Genomic DNA, 18810 nt, shown 5'->3' with positions numbered 1-18810 from the left:
AGATGGAGAGAAGTGTGGATGTTGGATCCCTACAACCACTCATGGAGGAGACAGGTGCCTGACATCTTCTAGATTCATACTCTGTCTTTTTGCCCCCACACATTTATTCATAAATAATGAGGCTGGATGCTACCACCTTGATTCCAATACTTTTATTGATGATTATTTTCATTAAACCATGTTAGCCAAGTTCGGATGATTAAAAAACAACTAATATTTTTGGATAATGTATATCCTTGTACATTACAGGAGTGATCAGATCTTTTATTATAGCAGTCTTTTTTAAATTGCACAAACACTAAGCGATGTATATTCCAAACATAATAATCACTTCTGTGTTACTCAGTACGATGTACAGGTCTCTACTACATGGCTGTAAATGCCTACAGAGTTTAGTACAAAAGCCAAGGCAATGAGGAAACTTGTCCTCTTTCTACTGGAGAGTGTAAACGGGACTCTCAGAGGTGGGTGTCAGCAATTGGTATCCTTCTGAGTTCTACAATCTGGGAGTCAGTCAGGGTGCCTCCTTCCTGGCTTCCCTGACCAGATTCGTTGTCACTGACACTGAGACCAGCACCTGAAATCATAAAGAATAAACACATAAACTCAAACAATTAGTGTAATAAATTCTGAATAGTCAAGTTATATTAAACCAAAACATCTTATTTATATATTAGTGAAATTTCAGGATATTTATTTGGAATAAACAACAGATAATTTAAAATTATGGTATACTTTAAATTCACACAACTTTGGTAGCTTTTAAAAGTAGAAGTTGATTTCTCTTTTGTTGTTGTTGATGATGTTGTTTTGTTTTATTTTTTTGTTTGTTTTCCCTGAGATAAGGTTTCTCTAGCTATCCTTGACTCAATTTGTAGAACAGGCTGGCCTCAAACTCTGCCTGCCTCTGCTTCCTGAATATTGGGATTAAAAGTGTATGTCACCATGCTCAATGTAGAAATTGATTTCTAGAGCTATAACTTCTGGTTCCTCGTGTTTTTGTTTTGTTCTGAGACAGTGTCTCATTTTGTAGTCCAGGCTGGCCTTAAATTCATGGTAACCCTACTGCTTCAGGTGGAGTGCTGAGATTCCAAGAGTGAGCCACCACATGTGGCTTTCTCTATCTCTTTTCCTTGTTGACATGTGATGGACAGGTAAAATTTATGATAGAGGATGTGATTTTTCAACTAAGGGCTTACCAAAATAGAGAGCCAGGCAAGCTAAGAGACTTTTTCATCAATGGGGTAGAAAACATAACCACCAATCCACTGGTTCCCATGCCAAAATAATTTAAAACTATATGATGTCAGTACTTGTTTTTTTCTTCAGTATGCAGGGACTGTATTAACTCTTGTTTCTTTTTCTACACACACAGGCACACACGTGTGCACACACACACACTCAGGGAGAAATGAAGAGTACAGATGTGGTCATAAGAGTGTGCTGGTACCAGGGAATAGCCCCCAGTGCTTCCCCCTCTGAAGGCTATTCAGCTTTGCAGAATGAAAGTCAAGTAAGAAGCCAGTGGCTGCAGTAGTTACCAAGTCCCTCACTGTGAGGGGGAGAAAGTAGTTCTGCTGGTAGCTATGGGTTAGTCTTAGCTTCAGAATAACCTATGTGGAGAAAGAACCAGGAGCCTATGTCAACTCCTTCTAACTAAGCCCTACTTCACCTGATCTTATCTGTCCCACCCTCTGACTCATTCATTCCTATGTTTCTATATTACATAAGGTGCCCAGCCCTGCTCAGAGCCCCTGGCTCTTTCAGGTTTTTTTTTTTTTCCTGTTTTCTCTCATGTCTGTTTTTCCTACTGTCTGTGTCTCAATGTTATCCCCATTGTATCCCCAAGAGGATACAATGTAGGATGCACTTGTAATCCTCTGTGCCCTTCAGAGGGCCATTTGTGCTCTTCCTGTGGAGATCAGTTCAGGTGCTGCCTTTAATTCCTGGCCTGTATCACATCCTTCCTATTTTTCTGGCTCACACTCATACAAAGTACTTGGTGCACTAAGGGTATATCTTTATGATGTGTATTCTGCAACCAGGCTTTGAGTCCACCTTCATCACCTTGTGACTGGACCTCTTGGTGCAGATCCAGTGGTCTTCACTGACATCCTTTTTTAGAGATTTCTCAAAAGATGGACATTAATGGCTGAGAAACATTTAAAGATGGACAAATATCCTTATTTTTTTCAGGGAAACACAAGTAAAACTACTTTGATATTTCATCTTATCCCAGCAACTTTTGCCAGGATCAATAAATCAAATGACAACAAATGTTGGTAATAATGCAGGGAAGGGGGACACTTATTCATTTGTGACAGGAGTAAAAATTGGTACGGTCACTGTGGAAGTCAGTGTTAACGTTTCTTAGGAAGCTAGGAATATATCTACCTCAAGATCCAACTCTTGGGCATATACCCAACAGTCTATACATCTTACGACAGGGTTACTTGCTCAATCCATGTTCACTGTTACTCTTCATAACCAGAAATTGGAAACAGCCTAGATGTCCATTAACTGATGGATGGCTAATGAAAATATGGTACATTTATATAATAGAATATTATTCTACTGTTAAGAAAAATGAACTATGAAATTTGAATGTGGATGGATGGCGCTACAATGTATCATTAGGAGTAAGGTAACCCAGACTCCAAAAAGACAAATATTGAATGTTTTCTCTTATATGTGGATGTCAGCTTTTAAGCTTTTGATGTGTGTTTCAGTCTGAGTGATCACAGAGGTTAGCAAGCAACCAGTGGAGAGGACAGGATCTTCTAAGAAAGGGTATACTGGCTGTTTTTGTGTGTCAACTTGACACAAGCTGGAGTTATCACAGAGAAAGGAGTCTCCCTTGAGGAAATGTCTCTGGAAGATACAGCTGTGAAGCGTTTTCTCAATTAGTGATCAAGAGTGAGAGGGCCCATTATGGATGGTGCCATCTCTGGGCTGGTAGTCCTAGGTTCTACAAGCAAGCAAGCTGAGCAAGCTAGGGGAAGCAATCCAGTAAGCAGCACTCTTCCTTGGTTTCTGCATCAGCTCTTGCCTATAAGTTCCTGCTCTTTATGAGTTCCTGTCCTGATGTCCTTTGTTGATGAATAGCAATGTGGAAATGTAACCTGAATAAACCCTTTCCTCCCCAACTTGCTTCTTGGTCATAATATTTTGTGCAGGAATAGAAACCCCAACTAAGACAAACTGGTACCAGAAGTTGGGTATTCCTGTGATAGCATGACCATGTTTTGAGGAGGACTGTGGAAGGACTTTAGAACTTTAAGCTAGAAGAGCTATTGGGATGTTAAGAACTCTGTGGGATGTTCTCTAGGAGCTTGTAAGATAATGTTGAGAACAGTGCAAACAATGGAAGCCTGGTTTGTGAAATTTCGAAGGAAGATTAAAGACTCCTATCAGGGCCTTTACTTTTTTGATTGTGAAGATTCTGTAATTTTGGTTAACTGGGACTGAAAACTCGGCTGTGATTAACAAGATATCAGAACTACAAAAGCAAAACATTTCCATTACTGGGATGTTTGATGCTGTTTAGCTGGAACTAGGAAATCAGCAGTGATTAAGAAGAGACTGGCATCACTGAGGTAAAATCTTCTGGGAAGTGTTTCCTGAGAGCACAGAGATGCTGTGTTCCAGAGGCAGCCATGGCTAGACCTCGTGTTGGCAGCCAGACTTGGTAATGTTTAAGAGTCACCCAGATGATACTGGTTTTGAAGCATGAAGGGGGAGCAGCTGATACTTGGCTCTGTGAGAAGCCAGAAGAGGCCATTGGTGAAGTTGCAGACTCAGTGGCAGTTGAAGGGCCAGGACTGAAGAGGTCATACAGAGAAGCTGAGGCTTAGCACCATGAAAGAGCCTATGAGAATGAAAGTGCAGTCTAATTGCAGCAGAAGATAGCAGTGTTTTTGAGATGCCAGTTCCATGAGATGACCACCAGGAACAACAGCAGTAGTGGAGTATAGGCAACTGGAGCCTAGAAGATAAAGTGTGTCCTACAAAGGGCAGAGCTGGAGAAGTGACTCAAGCCCTTGGAGGAGCCCAGAAGATTGTGAGGCACAAATGTTATGGGTATAACCAACCACTTTAAAAAAAGAAAAATAGATTTAAGGTCCACTCCATGAGATGGAACCCATGCCTAACACTATGAAAGTGACCCAAACCAGGATATTAGATATGTTATAGTGCCTAGGGGAAACCCTCCTACTATTATTCTGCTAAAGGAATCCCCATCTTCTTGCAGTAGATGAGAATGAACAGATATCTACACTTGGACAATGTGCAAAGCATGGAAGAGTCTGAAGCACCCAGCCCTAAGTGGGTTGTCTTTATCAAGCCCTTCCCTTCAAAGCCCAGGAACTTATGTGAACAAGAAAGTAGAAAGGCTGTAAGACCTGGAGGTGTTAGATGACTCCAAGGAAACTGCATTGTTCAGACACAACAGGGCTAATGTACATGAACTTCCAGAGAGACTGTGACAGTTTGCACTGGACCCAACAAGTTCAAACCAAACAAAATCTCAGCACAGAAAAGGGGAAGTGGCCATAGAGTGCTACTCCTAAGTAAGAACTATTCTCAATTTTCTGGGAAAAAGGAAATTCATTTTTTCCTGGGGCGTGTCACTGGGCACATTAGCCACACTCCAGGCTAGACCCATGTCCAGGAGGAGTTGAGCAACACAAAATGGACTCTGTGTTTTTATATGTCTGTTTTGCGTTTTTTAAATTTGATTTTTAAAAATGTTTGTTTTTCAGAGTGGGGGAAGAGGGGAAGGGGAGAAAGGAAGAGGAGAAGAGGGGAAGGGGGAAGAGAGGGGGAAGGGGAGAGGGAGAGAGACAGAGAGAAAGAGGAGAATGCTTTCTTTACTTTTAGTGTCTGCTCCAGCCCTCTGGAGAACTCTGAATTGTAGTGCCTTCTCAATGTCTATAAAAAAAAAAACTACCGCTCTTCCGCTCAGAAAAGCACCGGGGTAGCTAGGGTGCAGGGTCGGCTGACACTCGCCAGCTACCCACAACACCCGCCACAGGATCTTAAGACTTCTGGTGAGTGGAACACAGCTTCTGCTCCAATCCAATTGAGCTCCGGACCTGAGACTGCATTAGTTAGGGAAGCAGAAACCGGCCTGAGTAGGGCCACAGGCCTCATCCTGCCGGACCAGCACCGGGGGAGCTAGAGCTCAGGGTCAGCTGACACCCGCCAGCTACCCACAACCCCCGCCACAGGATTTTGAGACTGCTGGTGAGTGGAACACAGCTTCTGCTCCAGTCCAATCACGCGGGACCTGAGACTGCTTTGGTTGGGGAGGCAGAAATCCAGCCTACATAGGGCCACAAGCCTCTTCTGGTCAGAAAAGCACCAGGGTAGCTAGGGCGCAGGGTCGGCTGACACTCACCAGCTACCCACAACACCCGCCACAGGATCTTAAGACTTCTGGTGAGTGGAACACAGCTTCTGCTCCAATCCAATTGCGCACGGGACCTGAGACTGCATTAGTTAGGGAAGCAGAAAACCGGCCTGAGTAGGACCACAGGCCTCTTCCGGCTGGACCAGCACCGGGGTACCGCCAGCTACCCATGACCCCTGCCACAGGATTTTGAGACTGCTGGTGAGTGGAACACAGCTTCTGCTCCAATCTTTAAACAGTGACAACTACAACAACTAACCCCAGAGATTACCAGATGGCGAAAGGTAAACGTAATAATCTTACTAACAGAAACCAAGACCACTCACCATCATCAGAAACCAGCACTCCCACTTCGCCCAGTCCAGGGCACCCCAACACACCGGAAAAGCTAGACACAGATCTAAAAGCATATCTCCTGATGATGGTAGAGGACTTCAAGAAGGACTTTAATAACACACTTAAAGAAATACAAAGGAACACTGGTAAACAGGTAGAAGACAGTAAAGAGGAAGCACAAAAATCCCTTAAAGAATTACAGGAGAACACTGCTAAAGAGTTACAAATCCTTAAAGAAAAACAGGATAACATAATCAAAAAGGTAGAAGTCCTTAATGAAAAACAGGAAAACACATCCAAACAGATGATGGAAATGAACAAAACCATACTAGACCTAAAAATGGAAGTAGACACAATAAAGAAAACCCAAAATGAGGCAACACTGGAGATAGAAACCCTAGGAAAGAAATCTGGAACCATAGATACCAGCATCAGCAACAGAATACAAGAGATGGAAGAGAGAATCTCAGGTGAGGAAGATTCCATAGAGAACATCGGCACAACAATCAAGGAAAATGTAAAATGCAAAAAGATCCTAACTCAAAACATCCAAGAAATACAGGACACAATGAGAAGACCAAACCTACGGATAATAGGAGTGGATGAGAATGAAGATTTTCAACTCAAAGGACCAGCAGACATCTTCAACAAAATTATAGAAGAAAACTTCCCAAATCTAAAGAAAGAGATGCCCATGAACATAGAAGAAGCCTACAGAACCCCAAATAGACTGGACCAGAAAAGAAATACCTCCCGACACATAATAATCAGAACAACAAATGCTCTAAATAAAGATAGAATACTAAAAGCAGTAAGAGAAAAAGGCCAAGTAACATATAAAGGCAAGCCTATCAGAATTACACCAGATTTTTCACCAGAGACTATGAAAGCCAGAAGATCCTGGACGGATGTTATACAGACACTAAAAGAACACATATTCCAGCCCAGGCTACTATACCCAGCCAAACTCTCAATTAACATAGATGGAGAAACCAAAGTATTCCACGACAAAACCAAATTCACACATTATCTCTCCACGAATCCAGCCCTTCAAAGGATAATAACAGAAAAAAACCAATACAAGGACAGGAACCACACCCTAGAAACAACAAGAGGTAATCCCTCAACAAACCTAAAAGAAGACAGCCACAAGAACAGAATGCCAACTTTAACAACAAAAATAACAGGAAACAACAATTACTTTTCCTTAATATCTCTCAATATCAATGGACTCAACTCCCCGATAAAAAGACATAGACTAACAAACTGGCTACACAAACAAGACCCAACAATTTGCTGCTTACAGGAAACTCATCTCAGAGAAAAAGATAGACACTTCCTCAGAATGAAAGGCTGGAAAACAATTTTCCAAGCAAATGGTACGAAGAAACAAGCTGGAGTAGCCATTCTAATATCCAATAAGATTGACTTCCAACGCAAAGTCATTAAAAAAGACAGGGAGGGACACTTCATACTCATGAAAGGTAAAATCCTCCAAGAGGAACTATCAATCCTGAATATCTATGCTCCAAATACAAAGGCAGCCACAGTCATTAAAGGAACTTTAGTAAATCTCAAAGCACACATTGCACCTCATACAATAATAGTGGGAGACTTCAACACACCACTTTCACCAATGGACAGATCATGGAAACAGAAACTAAACAGGGACACAGTGAAACTAACAGAAGTTATGGATCAAATGGATCTGGCAGATATCTACAGAACATTCTATCCTAAATCAAAAGGATATACCTTCTTCTCAGCACCTCATGGTACCTTCTCCAAAATTGACCACATAATTGGTCACAAAACAGGCCTCAACAGATACAAAAATATTGAAATTGTCCCATGCATCCTATCAGATCACCATGGACTAAGGCTGATCTTCAATAACAAAATAAATAATAGAAAGCCAACCTTCACGTGGAAACTGAACAACACTCTTCTCATTGATACCTTGGTCAAGGAAGGAATAAAGAAAGAAATTAAGGACTTTTTAGAGTTCAATGAAAATGAAGCCACAACATACCCAAACTTATGGGACGCAATGAAAGCATTTCTAAGAGGAAAACTCATAGCTCTGAGTGCCTCCAAAAAGAAACTAGAGAGAGCACACATTAGCAGCTTGACAACACACCTAAAAGCACTAGAACAAAAGGAAGCAAATTCACCCAAGAGGAGTAGACAGCAGGAAATAATCAAACTCAGGCGCGAAATCAATAAAGTGGAAACAAGAAGAACTATTCAAAGAATCAACCAATCAAGGAGCTGGTTCTTTGAGAAAATCAACAAGATAGATAAACCCTTAGCCAGACTCACTAGAGGGCACAGGGAAAGCATCCTAATTAACAAAATCAGAAATGAAAAAGGAGACATAACAACAGATCCTGAAGACATCCAAAACACCATCAGATCCTTCTACCAAAGGCTATACTCAATAAAACAGGAGAACCTGGATGAAATGGAGAAGTTCCTAGACAGATACCAGGTACCAAAGTTGAATCAAGATCAGGTTAATGATCTAAACAGCCCTATATCCCCCAAAGAAATAGAAGCAGTCATTAATAGTCTCCCAACCAAAAAAAGCCCAGGACCAGATGGGTTTAGTGCAGAGTTCTATCAGACCTTCAAAAAAGATCTAATCCCAGTTCTTCACAAACTATTCCACAAAATAGAAACAGAAGGTACTCTACCCAACTCATTCTATGAAGCCACAATTACTCTGATACCTAAACCACAAAAAGACCCACCAAAGATAGAAAACTTCAGACCAATATCCTTTATGAATATTGATGCAAAAATCCTCAATAAAGTTCTTGCTAACCGAATCCAAGAACACATCAAAACAATCATCCATCCTGACCAAGTAGGTTTCATCCCAGGGATGCAGGGATGGTTCAATATACGGAAATCCATCAACGTAATCCAGTATATAAACAAACTCAAAGACAAAAACCACATGGTCATCTCGTTAGATGGAAAAAGCATTTGACAAGATCCAACACCCATTCATGATAAAAGTCTTGGAAAGATCAGGAATTCAAGGCCCATACCTAAACATGATAAAAGCAATCTACAGCAAACCAGTAGCCAACATCAAAGTAAATGGTGAGAAGCTTGAAGCAATCTCTCTAAAATCAGGGACTAGACAAGGCTGTCCATTTTCTCCATACCTATTCAACATTGTACTTGAAGTCCTAGCCAGAGCAATTCGACAACAAAAGGAGATCAAAGGGATACAAATTGGAAAAGATGAAGTCAAAATATCACTTTTTGCAGATGATATGATAGTATATATAAGTGACCCTAAAAATTCCACCAGAGAACTCCTAAAACTAATAAACAGCTTCGGTGAAGTAGCTGGATATAAAATTAACTCAAACAAATCAATGGCCTTTCTCTACACAAAGAATAAACAGGCTGAGAAAGAAATTAGGGAAACAACACCCTTCTCAATAGTCACAAATAATATAAAATATCTTGGCGTGACTCTAACTAAGGAAGTGAAAGATCTGTATAATAAAAACTTCAAGTCTCTGAAGAAAGAAATTATAGAAGATCTCAGAAGATGGAAAGATCTCCCATGCTCATGGATTGGCAGGATCAACATTGTAAAAATGGCTATCTTGCCAAAATAAATCTACAGATTCAATGCAATCACCATCAAAATTCCAAATCAATTCTTCAACGAATTAGAAAGTGCAATCTGCAAATTCATCTGGAATAACAAAAAACCTAGGATAGCAAAAACTCTTCTCAAGGATAAAAGAACCTCTGGTGGAATCACCATGCCGGACCTAAAGCTCTACTACAGAGCAATTGTGATAAAAACTGCATGGTACTGGTATAGTGACAGACAAATAGACCAATGGAATAGAATTGAAGACCCAGAAATGAACCCACACACCTACGGTCACTTGATCTTTGACAAGGGAGCTAAAACCATCCAGTGGAAGAAAGACAGCATTTTCAACAAATGGTGCTGGCACAACTGGTTGTTAACATGTAGAAGAATGCGAATTGATCCATTCCTATCTCCTTGTACTAAGGTCAAGTCTAAGTGGATCAAGGAACTTCACATAAAACCAGAGACACTGAAACTTATAGAGGAGAAAGTGGGGAAAAGCCTTGAAGATATGGGCACAGGGGAAAAATTCCTGAATAGAACAGTAATGGCTTGTGCTGTAAGATCAAGAATTGACAAGTGGGACCTCATGAAACTGCAAAGCTTCTGCAAGGCTAAAGACACCATCAATAAGACAAAAAAACCACCAACAGATTGGGAAAGGATCTTCAGCTATCCTAAATCAGATAAGGGACTAATATCCAATATATATAAAGAACTCAAGAAGGTGGACTCCAGAAAGTCAAATAACCCCATTAAAAAATGGGGCTCAGAACTGAACAAAGAATTCTCACCTGAGGAATACCGAATGGCAGAGAAGCACCTGAAAAAATGTTCAACATCCTTAATCATCAGGGAAATGCAAATCAAAACAACCCTGAGATTCCACCTCACACCAGTCAGAATGGCTAAGATCAAAAATTCAGGTGACAGCAGATGCTGGCGAGGATGTGGAGAAAGAGGAACACTCCTCCATTGTTGGTGGGATTGCAAGCTTGTACAACCACTCTGGAAATCAGTCTGGCGGTTCCTCAGAAAATTGGACATAGTACTACCGGAGGATCCAGCAATACCTCTCCTGGGCATATATCCAGAAGATGTCCCAACCGGTAAAAAGGACACATGCTCCACTATGTTCATAGCAGCCCTATTTATAATAGCCAGAAGCTGGAAAGAACCCAGATGTCCCTCAACAGAGGAATGGATACAGAAATTATGGTACATTTACACAACGGAGTACTACTCAGCTATTAAAAAGAATGAATTTATGAAATTCCTAACCAAATGGATGGACCTGGAGGGCATCATCTTGAGTGAAGTAACACAATCACAAAAGAACTCACACAATATGTATTCACTGATAAGTGGATATTAGCCCAAAACTTAAGATACCCAAGATATAAGATACAATTTGCTAAACGCATGAAACTCAAGAAGAATGAAGACCAAAGTGTGGACACTGTGCCCCTTCTTAGAATTGGGAACAAAACACCCAGGGAAGGAGTTACAGAGACAAAGTTCGTAGCTGTGATGAAAGGATGGACCATTTAGAGACTGCCGTATCCAGGGATCCATCCCATAAGCAGCTTCTAAACGCTGACACCATTGCATACACTAGCAAGATTTTGCTGAAAGGACCCAAATATAGCTGTCTCTTGTGAGACGATGCTGGGGCCTAGCAAACACAGGAGTGGATGTTCACAGTCACCTATTGGATGTATCACAGGGCTCCCAATGGAGAAGCTAGAGAAAGTATCCAAGGAGCTAAAGGGATCTGCAACCCTATTGTTGGAACAACATGATGTACTAACCAGAACCCCGGAGCTCTTGTCTCTAGCTGCATATGTATCGAAAGATGGCCTAGTCGGCCATCAATGGAAAGAGAGGCCCATTGGACTTGCAAACTTCATATGCCCCAATATAGGGGAATGCCAGGGCCAAAAGAATGGGAATGGGTGGGTAGGGAAGTGGGGGGCGCTATGGGGGACTTTTGGGATAGCATTGGAAATGTAATTGAGGAAAATATGTAATAAAAATATTAAAAATTTAAAAAAAAACTACCTTCCTACTTTAATCCTCCCCAATTGCTGTGATTTGGATATCAAAGTTATAGTCTCCTAAAACAATGTATATTAATCATAAAAGAAAAAGATGTCTAACAGAAACCTATAACATCTTTTCTTAAACTAAGAACTAGGCTATTCCCACAGGCAACACACTTAAAAGTTTTACTAATGTAATAATATTGAAATATGTATTATCTAACAAAAAATTTTATTTCTTTTTCTCTCAACCAAACAAAAAGAAAGTTAAGACAACTTGAGGCATATATTTCTACATTAAAAAAAAAAAAAGACAAAAGTATAGGTCAGAGACTCCAGAACACAACACTAAGATTTACCTCCAGGCTTTCAGACAACAGAGGGTACAGACTTCTTTGTTTATGTGACAGAAACCTGAGGGATCCATTTAAGAAGTATCCCACTGAACTCATCAAATAATGGCCATTCTATAGAGAGAAGGTGATGCGAGCAGGTTAATCTGGGCAAGAGGGAGATGAATGATAAGAGAACTTCTCATCATGAGACCAACTAGAGAGAAATGGCAAGCACCCTACAATTAGCATCTCAAGGAAAAGCAGGCAGAATGATGTAACAAGTACCAACCCTCAGTGATTTCAAGTCTGCCTGCTGTCAATTCTATGAGGAATTTGTTGTCCACCAGGATAAGGTACTCTGGAATGTACTTTCTGTACTGACAACTGGTTCAGCCATCCAAGGTCCTAAAAGGTGGAAGGAATAAGGCTCTGGTTCTAGTCATCTACAGAGTTAACCACATCTAAGTGACCCACAACCTCCTTTTTCCAACTTCTTTCCAGTTTAACGGAATGTACACCATGTAGACTCTAATCCCTCACTGGTAGGCAAAAGGGGCATGTGTTACCCATAAGCATAACACAGAATGATGGGGTAGAAACCATCTCTTTGCCATTCACTGAATGTTAGTTTACTCAATCTTTATGTCACAGTGACAAAACGCATAAGAAATAACTCAAGATGCACAATTAGTTTGGTTCATGGCTTCAGAGATTTCAATCAATAGTTGTTTGGCCTCATGTTTTTTAGTAAAACATCACCGTGGTGGAGGAGTTCTTCATAGAGAACAGTCAGTAAATAGATCAAGGGACAGGGCTACATGCAGCCCCATGCCATGCCCCATTTCCTGACCTCTATCAAGGCTCTACCTCCTGCCTTCACTATCTCTCAGTGGTAGTATTGTACTAGGAATCAGGCAGAGACCTCATCATGAAACCACTTCTGGAAACAGCATCCTAGACACATTCTGTGGTATGCTTGACTAGTCTAGACATTTCTCAATCAACCAAAATCAGCTATCACAGACTAAGATGTGATCTGCCTTCTGATTTTTCTGAAAGGTATTTTAGTCCTAATATATTAAGCCAAGAATTCAGGAAAAACTCAGTGACTGTGGTAGCAGCAGCTTTTTGGTAGAGAGAATGAGCAACTAAAACAAACAAACAAACAAAAAAACCCACCACCACCACCAACAACAACAACAAAAAACTACAAGCAACAATTTACACGACTCTTATGCATCCCATCTTCTCAGTAAATTACTGTGCATCGTTAAGAAGAGGGTGATGTTTACTCTGTTTTACAGATGCAGGTGTTAGGTGAAGATTTGACTTGCACTGATGGACCACATCACACTACAGAAAAGTCACAGAATGGAGATACCACTCAGTCTTGTGATCCTGTCTCATGTACTGGCAAATCTAAATGGTTCTTTCTTGGTCTTGAGTTATCCAACTTGGTCTTGAAGGGTTCAACAGTGTCTACAAAGTAAATATGAAACTTGGGACAAACATAAAGCATCCAAACTTCTATATCATGTGATAGTCATGGCATAGTCAACAATCTTGTGGTAGCAAACTGAAGTATGAACATCCTTGTATTGCTTTCCTCCTAGCTCCTCCCAGTCTCCTGCCCACATTCATGTACTTTTTTTAAACCCAGTGAGTCCAACTAGCAATGCCAGTATGTGCATGGGAATGGGATAATAGGACTTTCAAAAAAGGATATAATTGTTAACATAAAGAAGATAGAGTGAAAGAGAAGGAAGAGGTATATATACAGAAAGGGAAAACTCAGGGAAATGGAAAATACATGCCATGAAGGCAGACGAGAGGGAAGAACAGGGAGGAAAGAGGTATAGCAAGAGGGAAAAAGTGGAGATGCAGATAAGAACAAGCATATTTCTTTATACTCTAACACCTTGATTATTTTAAAATTCATATTGTTAGATGCTTTTTTCTAAACTTATGTATGGTATCTCTACAGTTTTAATATTTGCTCAAAAATGTTGAAATGCTATGTGAGTCGAGCAAAATACTTTGGTAGGCCAAGTGTATACTACAGGTCAATGATGAATTCTACTGTAGATAGACAGCATGTGGGTGGCTCCTTTATTTGACCATATCCCATGATAGAATATGTCCAGGGGATGAGGTCTGGTTATTATAGTATCTTTTCTAATAATACAAATAACCAGTGTTAGAAATTGCCATTTTGATGTCTTAAAATATTTTTTTCCCAACGAGTTTAGGGAACTCTATGGCATGCTAAGCTAAGTCTCTAAGCAAGTCATTCCATGCATTCCTGAACCAAATGCACTTAGTAGCTGTTATATATATAGTTCACAGATCTAATTTAATTATGTCCAAGAATTCATTGTACTTGAGTGTTTGAGCATAATGATCAAATTACACTGTATACAGAACAGGGACCTAATGTGCCCAGATCTTAATTTGTAGACTTCCATTCAGTCCCAACTTTACTCAGTATTTTACATAGCTAGTTAATCCATTCTCCTTAAAACTCTGTTTTGTCTTTAGTTGCTCTGTATACAAACTACTCACTAGGGTTCCAGATTGAGTGGAATTGAAAACAAACACACTCACAATATACATGCACCACACACACACACACACAGACACACAGACACACACACACACACACACACACACACACACAAGACAATGAATTACAGCGTGTGATTTTGACACTTTGGCAATGTTAGTTGCTTCTGAAAGTATCTGGAAAACATTCCTCTTAAATGATGTTGTTTTTTTTAAAGATCAGAACAAACCTCCTTAATGAGCGTCCTTATGCTGAATTTGACTTCCCAAGATCTTGGTGTTCTAGCTGGGTTTTAGGACACAGATATTTACATTTAGTTAAAGTATGTTGTTTTCTTCTTTAAAAGCAAATTATGAATACTTTTTAGTTTCTGTTATATTTGATGTGAAGAACAAGATATCCTTGGGTTTGCCTGGGATCAGAACTGGATCATGGGAAGGGGCGTGTACCAAGTGTGACAGTGCATCTGCATGTTCACGGAAGGGGACATGAAATAGCCCTGAAAGATGGCCCACTTGTAATGTCATGTGTGGGTCTCATACATACCAGTTTTTAATGCAAATATCAGGTCATCAAACTCCTGGGACTCTTCATCGGCTATCAGGGACCCCGGGCCATAACCCCCAGAAGAAGGGAATGAGGCACCATTCTGGGGACTTGTCTTCAAATCAGGGCTTGCCTGGCTGGTCTGCTGGAAGGATGATCTTTCCCAGTCAGATGGCACCTTTTGGTATTAAGGTAAGAATAGAAGGTAGTAATAATTGATAACATGAATGAACATATTCATTTTGAAGCCCGAGTTTGCAGTATATTTCTACATTTCATTAAAACCTGTGAATGGTCCATTGAGTTATTCATATGAGCATGCGTGTTATATATGTTCTCCATGACATTACCACTCCTAGTGTTAGTATAGACTGTTTAGAACAGTTTCTCAGAGTCACATGCAGATTGCTATGATTATATGTGTGAGGAGATAAAACCAATTTTTTTTTCTGTAAAATGTATGTTAAGGAAATCCAGAAGATACTCCAAATTCTTAATCTAAAATATATTTTAAATAGACAAAGGACATAATGAACTAAAGGGAATTTATGCATATTCCTCCTTGGTTTTTGATTAAATGCTCAAAAAGAGTTCTGTCCTGAGATGATTAAATGTCTTTCTAGGTTACTGACAAACCAGGTTAGTGGAAAATGAGCCCTCAACCGTTCTCCCTGTGGCCTCCCCTGCTCCTGCTGGCCTTTTAGATATCTCCCACAGTCTGTCTTCGACAGCTGGATCAAGGCCAATTTTGAGCCTCTGAAGAATGTAGACAGACTTTAAGCTACGCAGTTGTGCAACACCACAGAGGAACACTCAAGCAAGGGCTCCAGCCCAGGAACAGACAGTCACAGCTGTTACTTTCTATTGCAAGGTATGCTGAGAGACTGCAGGGACACCTCATGCTGAGAAAAGTAAACCAGGGACCTTAGAGAAGGTAAAACCTCAAGATGATTGTCACTAAGAATCCAAGCATCTAGACCTTTCTTCAGTGACAGAAATACTTCCTATCTGAGTTCTACAGAACTGCAGCTTCTGAACACACTTGTCTATGAACATTTACAGTGTGGTGGGGTAAGTCTAGATCTGAAATGTCAGTTACTTTAATTCGGCCACACATACCTGAAAGAAAGTTCAAAAAACAGGTCAAGCTGAAATGGATGTTAAATTGGTAATCATTCAACAAGAACAATGGATCTTAAATTATTCTTGTTGGTTTTGGTCACTCATTATGATAAAGTACCTCTGTTTTAAGAACATCTGACATATAAATATAGTGCTAACTTTCAATATATTTCAAAGTAATGAAGAGTATCTTGTTTTTCAAAAAAATTGAAGATTTATTTTTATTACATGTGTATGACTGTATTGCCTGTTTGCATGTATGTGCACCATGTGCATACCTGGTCCTTACAGAGGCCAGAAGACAACATTGGATCCTAGGACCTCAAGTTATAAATGGTTGTGAGCTACCAGGCAGGTGCTGGGAACTGAAGCTTGGTCATCCGTTAGAACAGCAAGTGCTTTTAACTGCTTAATCACCTCTCTGCCTCTGGCATATCTCAAATTTTTAAATATCTTTCTTAACTTATTCATATTACACCTAAATAAATATTCTTTTAAATCAATACCTTTCCTTTCTCCTACCTATCTACTTATCTACTTTATGTTTATCCATTATGAGTTAATAATTCTTTATATTAAAATTTTCCCATTCAAATCAAAAGGCTATACATAGTAATGGCATTGTAATCATTTGCTTAAACTTTAGGCTGATAGGAATGAAAGTACCTCCTACATTGCAGAGAAGACAATAAGATTGCTGGGAAGAAAGATTATCTATCTATCTATCTATCTATCTATCTATCTATCTATCTATCTATCTTTCTATCTATCTATCTATCTATCATCTATCTATCTATCTATCTCTATTATCTAATCACCTACTTCTGGCTGCGTATTATGACTTTTCTTTTCTCATTAATTCATTCATTAATTAACTTTAAATCCTGATTACAGTTTTCCATACCTCCTCTACCGCAGTCCCTCCCTCTCTTTTTTTCTCTCCTGTCCTCCCTCCCTTTCTTCTGTGAGAAGGGGAGGCCTCCCATGGATATCAACCCACCTTGGCTTATCAAGTAGCATTAAGACTAGGTGCATATTCTCATATTGTGGCTAGATAAGGCAGCACAGTTAGGGGAAAGGGATCCAAGGCAGGCAACAGAGACAGAGGTAACCTCTGCTCCTCTCTTAGGAGTCCCACATGAAGACCAAGCTGTACCTCTGTTACATACGTGTAGGGAACCTAGGTCTATCTCATGTGTGCGTCTGGTTGGTGGTTCAGTCTCAGTGAGCACCTATGCGCCCATGTTAGTTGATTCTGTAGGTTTTCTTGTGGTGTCTTTGGTCTTTCTGGCTCCTTCAATTCTTCCTCTCCCTCTTCCAGCAGATTCTCTGAGCTCTGCCTAATGTTTTGCTGGCAGGTCTTTATTACCACCAGAATGGCTAAGATCAAAAACTCAAGCACCAGCTCATGCTGGAAGTGAAAGATGACCACTCCTCCATTGCTGGTGGGAGTGCAAACTTGTACAACCACTTTGAAAATCAATTTGCCAGTTTCTCAGAAAATTGGGATCTCAAGACCCAGCTATACCACTTCTGGGCATATACCCAAAAGATGCTCCACCATACACAAGGGCACATGCTCAGCTATGCTCATAACAGCTTCACTCGTAATAATAACAAACTGAAGACAACCTAGATGTCCCTCAGCTGAAGGATGGGTAGAGAAAATGTGGTATATTTACTCAATAGAATATTATTGAACTATTAAAAACATTATGAAATTTGCTAGCAGATGGATGGAACTATCACATCTCTATTTAGCACCCATCTTGGAGTTACCCATCAATATCTATTTATCTAGCCATCTATCATCCTATCAGTATTTCCTCTTCAAGAAAGTGTTTCTTAAATACATGCCAATATATTTTTTTAAGCAAACCAAATATTCTTTTCCTTGCTTGTCTTCTTCATAAGGAATGGCTACTGAGCACATGCCTGACCTGAGCAGTTATGAGGGCTGTGCATCTCTGCCTCTTCTTCGACAGATCTATTCAGGTATGCTTTCAGTTTAAATAGTGGCCCTTCTAATATGTCGCCAAAAGGCAGGGGTAGAGGGCATGTGAGTCAGACTCAGGAAATCAAACTTGTATGGACAGAATAATATAGCCAGCAGTGGGAGGCAGTTTTATGGAGGAAATCCTGCCTGGATTTTCCAGGAGGGCCACTAAAGCACTCTCTGAGCCTTTGTTTTAGAATGCTTGATCGTATTGAAATTGAAAAGAGTAGCTACTTGTTTTCTTCTCTTGGTGGGGATTGAAAAAAGTGTCAGGGGGACAGGCAAATAAAGACAGCTAGCCGTGAGAGTGTGCTTTTAGGAAGAATAGTGTCTTAGAAGAGCATTTCTTAAACATATTGATATCTCTATCACATCAAATGAGGAGTTCTGAAGGTTTTTGAAGGAAATGATGCATTGTTCTCTGATTTCTTGAGATAAATGGCTGATCCAAATTGCTCACAGGACAGAAAAGACATAATAATGATACCTCAAATAATACTGCAGAGGGGAAAGGACTCCAAAGTCAATCAGTAACCTCTGTCTTACACTCAGAAGGAGAGGGAGGGCTGGTCAGAAGGTAAGGGAGGAGAAGCAGAGGTAGGGGAGGGGAACACACCTCTTCCATAGCATTGATGAGGTTCTGGGTAGACTTGTTTATCTCTCCAGCTGGAGGTATTCCGCTCCCAGGAGTGAAGAAGGCTGTGCTGGGTCCTGGGTGACCATTCATTTCTACTGTATAGCTGGCCTTCATAGGGCAACACGTTTGGTTGTGTAAAATGAAATAAACCACAAAAACATAAAGTCCCTAGAAAAAGGAAAAATCAATTAG

At 40.3% G+C, this 18810-nt stretch overlaps 1 protein-coding gene across 1 annotated transcript in view; it reads right to left on the bottom strand.

The window, feature by feature from the left end:
- Positions 1-260: 260 nt before the first annotated feature.
- Positions 261-18810, bottom strand: part of Adgrv1 (adhesion G protein-coupled receptor V1) — a 504170-nt gene continuing 485620 nt past the window's right edge. The window contains exons 90-92 of the mRNA XM_085830825.1: positions 18598-18786; positions 14864-15041; positions 261-577 (exon numbers count right to left, since the gene is read on the bottom strand). Coding sequence (XP_085686951.1) covers positions 459-577; positions 14864-15041; positions 18598-18786 — 486 coding nt within the window. The 3' untranslated portion in view covers positions 261-458. The remainder of the gene's footprint in view (positions 578-14863; positions 15042-18597; positions 18787-18810) is intronic.

Source organism: Mus caroli, unplaced genomic scaffold (assembly GCF_978045245.1).
Source record: "Mus caroli unplaced genomic scaffold, Mus_caroli_1 scaffold_15, whole genome shotgun sequence".
NCBI classification, from domain to species: Eukaryota; Metazoa; Chordata; class Mammalia; order Rodentia; family Muridae; genus Mus; species Mus caroli.
The sequence above is the reverse complement of the archived record's forward strand: the minus strand, read 5'-3'. Positions and strand labels throughout refer to the sequence as shown.